This window comes from Gadus macrocephalus, chromosome 2 (genome assembly GCF_031168955.1).
Source record: "Gadus macrocephalus chromosome 2, ASM3116895v1".
NCBI classification, from domain to species: domain Eukaryota; kingdom Metazoa; phylum Chordata; class Actinopteri; order Gadiformes; family Gadidae; genus Gadus; species Gadus macrocephalus.
The window spans coordinates 16,293,550-16,301,080 of record NC_082383.1 but is presented as its reverse complement, the minus strand read 5'-3'; the positions used below and the strand labels follow the sequence as shown (position 1 = coordinate 16,301,080).

Below are 7,531 nucleotides of genomic sequence, written 5' to 3'. Positions count from 1 at the left end.
GTACAGGGGACAGAGGGCACAGATACGGGAAGTGGGGGGGACATGTCCCCCGCTTACCCCGCGTCCGCTACGCCCATGCCTCTGAGCATTAAAGGTTAATTCCGGTGTAAAATGGATGTGGGATATGTTTTGTATGATAACGAGTTGAAACGTTTGTTTTGGAGCACAAAAACCGCATATAGACGCTTTCTTCAGTTGGCTGTTTTTAGCCGATTCTATCAAAACACTATAAACTTGGAACGATGGGGGCACTGGCTATGGTAAAAACTTAAAAGGCTAAATGTAGCCCGACACTACTTTGGTGGTATAATAAGGGTCTTAACATATAAAACGAGGCATTGAGAACTTTGTAAGTGTACAGATTGTTTATTAAAAAGGACATTTTATACACACAATACCTCAGGCCCGGGAGCCGGGTGGCTTCCGGGCCTGAGGCCACTCGGCCTCCAGGCCTCCTGACCACCCGGCCTCCGGACCAGCCGGCCTCCAGGCCTGAGACCACCCGGCCTCTGGGCCTCCAGGCCTGAGGCCACCCAGCCTCCGGACCAGCCAGCCTCCGGGCCTGAGGCCATCTCGGCCTCCGGGTCTGAGGCCACCCGGCCTCTGGGCCTCCAGGCCTGAGGCCACCCGGCCTCCAGGCCTCCTGGCCACGCGGCCTCTGGGCCTTCAGGCCACCCGGCCTCCTGGCCTGATTATATTACACTGTTTTTATTCACTGAGGAACAGAAACTAACCTAAACAAAAAAAACATGTGCGCACGCACAACCACCACCATCACCTCCTCCTCCACCTCCTCCATCTCCTCCTCCGCCTCGTGGTCCAGCGGGGAAGTAATCCAGTCAGCAGATGTACCTTCTAGAACAGATCAAAACAAATGTTGCCTAATGACAGCAGGAGGACCCCAGCTCTAAAGGGGGGGCTGTAACCTCTAGACACTCCTGTTGAAATGGCTCCCACGCTCTGAGTTCATGCTGGTCAGTTCTTCATTCACTACGTTATATCAAGTGTTAGATACAGTTCTGTTTCCATTTCAAATGCTGCCTTCATACAGAGAGGCCTCTGTGCAGACGCTGAAGGATCTGTGGAGCGTTCAGTCTGAGGCCGGGCCTCCGGGCCCCTCCGCCTGAGTCACCCGGTCTCCGGGCCTGAACCCACCAGGCCTCCAGGCCTGAGGCTACCCGGCCTCCGGGTCTGAGGCCTCTAACGGGTGGCAGGGGTCTGAGGGTTCAAAGCCCACCCTGAAGGACTGAGAGACCAGCGCTCGCTAAGCCTAATCTCTGAGGATGGGGGCCCCGGCCTCTGGGGTGTGTGTGTTGCACCACACACACACATGACCAGACCCCTCATGACATCGATCATGACCTGGGGGTTGGATTAGGGGGAGGCCCCGCCCATTTCACCATGCCTCCATTAATCCCTGAGGCATTCCAAGGCCAGACGGAAAGCCAGTGGAGAGGGTGGGGGAGGAGGAGGAGGAGGAGGTGGGAGTGTATGAGGTGGGGGAGGTTTTGGGAGTAAAGGTGGTGGGGGAGTGAAGGTGGTGGAAGAGGAGGAGTTGGGGGAGGAGGAGGTGGGAGTGAAGGTGATGGACAAGGTGGGGGAAGAGGAGGAGGTGGTGGGAGTGAAGGTGGTGGGGGAGGAGGGAGTGGGGATGGAGGTTGTGGTGGTGATGGGGGAGGTGGAGGTGGGATGAAAGGTGGTGAAAGAGATGGAGGAGGAGGTTGGAGAGGAGGTGGAGGCGGGGGTGAAGGTGGTGGAGGAGATGGCGGTGGTTGTGGAGGAGATGGTGGAGGTGTGAGTGGAGATGATGGAGGAGGAGTAGGGGGTCCAGCATGTGGCTTCTATTCAGTCAGTGACATGGCCCCTGGCCCCCTCCAACGCGGCTATGTGGAATGTGGTTTGTTGTGGGAGTGGTGGAGGGGGAGGGGGGGGTGCTTCAAGGTGGCAGTGGGATGAGGGCTGAAGCACAGCTTTTCTGTGTGTTTACACATCTGCCTTCGCTTTCCACAGCTCCAGAGAGGCGGTGATGGGCTGCAGCTAGTGTTGAGCAACAGCCTCCATACCTGCTCAGCACTAGGGTGCAGCTCACAGAGACTCCACTGCCACTGGTTTCACATACTATCTGCTGAATCTCTGACGAGTCAAGAGGTGTTTACCAGTGTTAAGTCACTGTTTGCTATGAGCACTTCAGTGATGTGATGTGTGTGTTTATGTGTGTGTGTGTGTGTGTGTGTGTGTGTGTGTGTGTGTGTGTGTGTGTGTGTGTGTGTGTGTGTGTGTGTGTGTGTTTGTGTGTTTGTGTGTGTGTGTGTGTGTGTGTGTGTGTGTGTGTGTGTGTGTGTGTGTGTGTGTGTGTGTGTGTGTGTGTGTGTGTGTGGGCGTGTCTGTGGTCAACAATGTCTCCTATAGGCTGGCCAGACTGAGATGAGGGGTTGACATGAGAGCACTGGGCCTCTTTACACCCAGCAGGGTCCCAGCCTGGGAAACACTGTGGAATAACACTCATTGTGACATGATATGGGATTTGTACACTTGACCTAAGGATGTAATAAATCTGTAGTTAACGGCTTTCTTTGTACAGGACAGTGACTCAGGTTCTTCAATAAAATAAAAACAATTATCTATCTATCTATCTATCTATCTCTCTCTCTCTCTCTCTCTCTCTCTCTCTCTCTCTCTCTCTCTCTCTCTCTCTCTCTCTCTCTCTCTCTCTCTCTCTCTCTCTCTCTCTCTCTCTCCCCTTTAACTTAATATTAACATATTAGATAATAGTCATACTAATGTTCAGCCAACGTCACTCATCCTCACCGATATTGGCAGGATTCATTACGCACCAAAGATAGTTTGCTGCCATCTTCTGGATCTTAGCAGTTTGTTCAAAAAGTAAAGTGAATAGGACTGAAAACATGATGATATGAATAATGAATGCCGGCTCTTAGGCTGTGGATAAAGTGCAAGAGCTGCCAGCGAAGTGGTAAGGCGCCGCGCCTTTACGCACAGGTGCCTTTACGCACAGGCTTTACCAGTTCCGCGCTGGGGGGTCTCCGTTGGATCTGTTTTTTTCTTTGATTGAGTGCATCATAAGAACTGTAACTCAACTCGGATTTTCCGTCGGGCAGACGGGCCAGTGTAATTCATGAAGTGAGATCTTAACGAATCAGGTTGCATACCGCAGCCCGTCATCTCTGAAGGTCTTAGACGGGGCAAGAGGTCTGGAGGGAGGTCTCCTCAGTGGAGACCAGCGTCGCATGTCTTCCGAGGAGGGAAGTGAAGAGTGAAGATTTGTCATTTTGAAGCGCCGTCCTTCTCTTCAAGCCGCTGAACGCCTGAAGCTCCGCTCGGTTCTGCTTTTCTTTTCCGTTCTTTGGGGAACTCTGCGGGGATATTCCGCTCCTTTTCGGACATGTGGTGGATGCTTTTTCCACGATGGATTTGGTTTATTTTCGGGCAATGCTCTGTTTGGCTCATGTACATGGAGAGCTTCTGCGTGGAGGGGATGCCCATGTCTCTGGCCAAGGTGGTGTACTCCCACGCGGGCATGTGCCCCAACGAGCTGAACCCCAACCTGTGGGTGGACGCGATGAGCACCTGCATGCGGGAGTGCGAGTCTGACCAGGTAGGACTTAAACTATAATACAGACCAGGTAGGACTTAAACTATAATACAGACCAGTTAGGTCTAGGACTTGGTATTAAAGTCTGTTGGGTTTAGGACTAAGTGTTAAAGTCTGACAAGATAGGTATATCCACTTAGCGTGGATTATTTTCTGTTTAATGCTAACAAACGGAGGTCTTTGAATCTAAAGCCAGTACATTAGTTATTAATATATTATTAAACACTTACATGCAGTTCCCTGCTCATAACAGCTCTCATAATAGATATGGTGTTTGTCCTGCTAAATGCATTAAATAATATACTTACATTTTCGTTTAAATGGAGGGCATTTAGCAGGCGCTTTTATCCGAAGCAACTTACAATAAATTACATTTGTCAGAAGAAAGAGAAACAACAATATATCTCTGTCGGTAAGGATGTTCATAGAACCCAGTGCCAAGCACTAACCATCACTAGGTTAACCCAACCCACTGCTACACAACTAAGTACTATAGCTAACTAATAAAACAAGTGGAGACATGTTCTTTACCACATAAAGATTTGATTCATATATGCTATATAATAAAAGAATACCTAATGTACCAGATGAATGTGATAGAGTGTGCCTCTCCATCCCCCAGGACTGCGAGACCTTCGAGAAGTGCTGCGCCAACGTGTGCGGCAACAAGAGCTGCGTGGCGGCACGCTACCTGGACATCAAGGGCCACAGGGGCCCCATCGGCATGCCCACAGGGGCCACCTGTGACAAGCTGATGTGCTCGCAGCAGGGCTCAGAGTGCGACATCTGGGACGGCCAGCCCGTCTGCAAGTGCCGCGACCGCTGCGAGCGCGAGCCCCTGTTCACCTGCGCCTCCGACGGCATGACCTACTACAACAAGTGCTACATGGACGCCGAGGCCTGCTCCCACGGCACCTCCATCTCTGTGGTCACCTGCAGGTAGCTGTTAGGTAGATCCTCACCTCCATCTCCGTGGTCACCTGCAGGTAGCTGTTAGGTAGATCCTCACCTCCATCTCCGTGGTCACCTGCAGGAACATGTTAGGTAGATCCAGGGCCGCCTTAATGCACGGGCTTACCTGGGCTGAAGCCCCAGGGCCTACGATCATCAGGGGGCCTATCATGAGCTGCGGCAACAGCAACATGTCGGAAATAATTTACACATCTACATTGTAAGATCCCCTCGCAGGGGGGCTACGAAACCTCTCCACCCCAGGGCCCAATGGCAGGTTAAGCAGGCCAGGGTAGATCCTCACCTCCATCTGTGTGGTCACCTGCAGGTAGCTGTTAGGTAGATCCTCCTCTTGGATCCTGGGATGAATGGATCCTGTTATTTAGAATATGGTTGTAGTACTGTGTACATCCGGCCGTTGTTCTTGGATATATCAGAGACCTTTATCCAAGAACAATCAAAGCATATTCAATTCAGGACTTTATTGTTTTAAATCCAAAAGGGGTCCCAGCATGACCCACGTCTGTTGTCTCCTCATGACCAACTTCGGATGTCTCCTCATGACCCACGTCTGGTGTCTCCTCATGACCAAGGTCTGGGGTCTCCTCATAACGTCTGGTGCCTCTCATGACCCACGTCTGGTGTCTCCTCATGACCACTGGTGTCTCTTTGGTGTCTCCCCATCCTCAGGTTCCACCTTACCTGGCCCAACACCAGCCCCGTCCCCATGGAGACCACGCTGCGCCCCACCACCGCCCTCCAGACCACCCTGCCCGCCGATGCGCAACCCCCCGCCCTGCTGAGCGGCCCCGCCCAGCTGGCTGTGCTGGTGGGCGACACCGCCAGCTTCCTGTGCGAGGTGGCGGGGAAGCCGCGGCCCGAGCTGACGTGGGAGAAGCAGCTGGAGGGCTCAGAGAACGCCGTGATGCGGCCCAACCACGTGCGCGGCAACGTGGTGGTCACCAACATCGGTCAGCTGGTCATCTACAACGCCCAGCCGCACGACGCCGGCGTCTACACCTGCACCGCCCGCAACGCCGCCGGCTCTGTCTCCGCCCACTTCCCCCTGGCCGTGGTGCGCAGGGAGGAGGGCGGGGGCCCAGGGGCAGAGGGGAACGGCTCCGTGGCCGCGGGGCCCTTCCCCGCCGAGGAGTGCCTGAAGGGCCCAGACACGGACGACTGCGGCGAGGAGAGCATCAGTTGGTACTACGAGTCCATGAGGAACAACTGCTTCACCTTCACTTACAGCCAGTGCAACAAGAACCGCAACCACTTCGCCAGCCACCAGGCCTGCATGCGGTCGTGCGGTGTGGAGCTGGCGGCACCCTGCGGCCTGCCCAGCTTGCAGGGGCCCTGCAAGGCCTACGAGCCTCGCTGGGCCTACAGCGCCGCCCTCAAGCAGTGCCAGTCCTTCGTGTACGGCGGCTGCGGTGGAAACGAGAACAACTTTGAGTCCAAGGGCGCCTGCGAGGAGATGTGCCCCTACCCCAAGAACCGCCACTGCAAGGCCTGCCGGCCACGTGGCAAGATGGTGACCAGCTTCTGCAGGAGCGACTTTGTGGTGCTGGGCCGCATGACGGAGCTGACAGAGGAGCAGGAGTCAGGCCACGCCCTGGTGACGGTGGAGGAGATCCTGAAGGACGACAAGATGGGCCTCAAGTTCTTCGGGAAGGAGCCCCTGGAGGTGACGCTGCTCAGCATGGACTGGAAGTGCCCGTGCCCCAACGTGACGGCGGCCCCCGGCCAGCTCATCCTCATGGGGGAGGTGACGGCCGGCATGGCCGTGCTGCAGCCCGACAGCTTTGTGGCCGCGTCCAGTGCCCGCCGTGTCAGAAAGCTCCGCGAGGTGGTCCAGAAGAAGACCTGCGACTTCCTCAAGGAGTTCACCACCATCCAGTAGGGGGGGTGGTCACCACCATCCAGTGGGGGGGGGGGGGGTCACCACCATGGGGGGCTCATCACCATCCAGTGGGGGGGGGAAGTCACCACCGTGGGGGGTTCACCACCATCCAGTGGGGGGGGGGGGGGTCAACACCATAGGGGGTTCAACACCATACAGTTGGGGAGGGGGGTCACAAGTCTTGGGGGGGAGGGGGGGTCACCAGTCTTGGGTCAGTGGGGTCACCCGTCTTGGGGGGTAGGGGGGGTCTCCCCAGGTGGTGGTGGTGCTCCTCCCCGTCACCACAGAACAGGGTTTATAAATCGCCTCTTTCCTGCTTCAGTGTTGTAGATCCTTGCCTCTGAAATCTTCCGCTGCGATGCTTTGGTTGTCATGGAGATCAGCCTCATGTGTCTGTTGCTCTGGAGGGGGGAGTGATGGGCAGCCTCATCCCAGAGTTTAACCTTCAAACCTCCCACATAGATCTTAATGTTTGATCTTCATCTCACTTAAAATGAACTAAAATCAAAGTATATTCTGTAGAGTTGTATCAGATAATATGATGAGGTGAATATGATTCATAGAGCAGTGTATTTTAGATTGTATTATATTTAAATGTTTATTGTCATTGTGCAGATATAACAAATGCCGTTAGCGTCTCACCAGAAGAGCAGGGAAGCAGGGCAGAATACGTACTGGAATGATATTGATTATAAGTATGGAGTATAATGCGGATATATACAGTATATGTACAATACATTAAAAGAGCAGTATAGATATGGATCTGTAGAGGTTTATAGACAGGTATATACAGTTAATAAGTTAGGAATTATGGAAGTATAGTACTGTAATACATTAAGACTTACTGGATATGATATGATTGAAATATGTATGCCTGGAACAGATAGATATAGATATACTTTATGTGGAATGTATACTTTGTGTTCGAACAATTTTTCACCTCATTTATCAACCAGACTCTAATAAGCTCCATTCTCAATCTGTTTTGTGGAATGCACTCTGAGAAATATTGATTTTCATCAATGTGTTTAGAGATTCAGAACTGTGCCACTGATGGCATATTTATT

At 53.2% G+C, this 7,531-nt stretch overlaps 1 protein-coding gene across 1 annotated transcript; it reads left to right on the top strand.

The window, feature by feature from the left end:
* The first annotated feature begins 2,662 nt into the window (after positions 1 to 2,662).
* On the top strand, positions 2,663 to 6,492 carry wfikkn2a (info WAP, follistatin/kazal, immunoglobulin, kunitz and netrin domain containing 2a). Its single transcript, XM_060043556.1, has 3 exons — positions 2,663 to 3,616; positions 4,236 to 4,552; positions 5,255 to 6,492. Exons 1-3 carry the CDS (start codon positions 3,404 to 3,406, stop codon positions 6,462 to 6,464), a joined length of 1,740 nt encoding a protein of 579 aa, XP_059899539.1. The 5' UTR covers positions 2,663 to 3,403; the 3' UTR covers positions 6,465 to 6,492.
* Positions 6,493 to 7,531: the final 1,039 nt, after the last annotated feature.

What these genes read in the sequence shown, in the direction of transcription:
- wfikkn2a (XM_060043556.1), top strand. Translation starts at nt 3,404, where the DNA reads ATGTGGTGGATGCTTTTTCCACGATGGATTTGGTTTATTTTCGGGCAA. An exon ending in GGGAGTGCGAGTCTGACCAG is followed by an intron (nt 3,617 to 4,235) that starts GTAGGACTTAAA and finishes TCCATCCCCCAG; the next exon opens with GACTGCGAGACCTTCGAGAA. An exon ending in ATCTCTGTGGTCACCTGCAG is followed by an intron (nt 4,553 to 5,254) that starts GTAGCTGTTAGG and finishes CCCCATCCTCAG; the next exon opens with GTTCCACCTTACCTGGCCCA.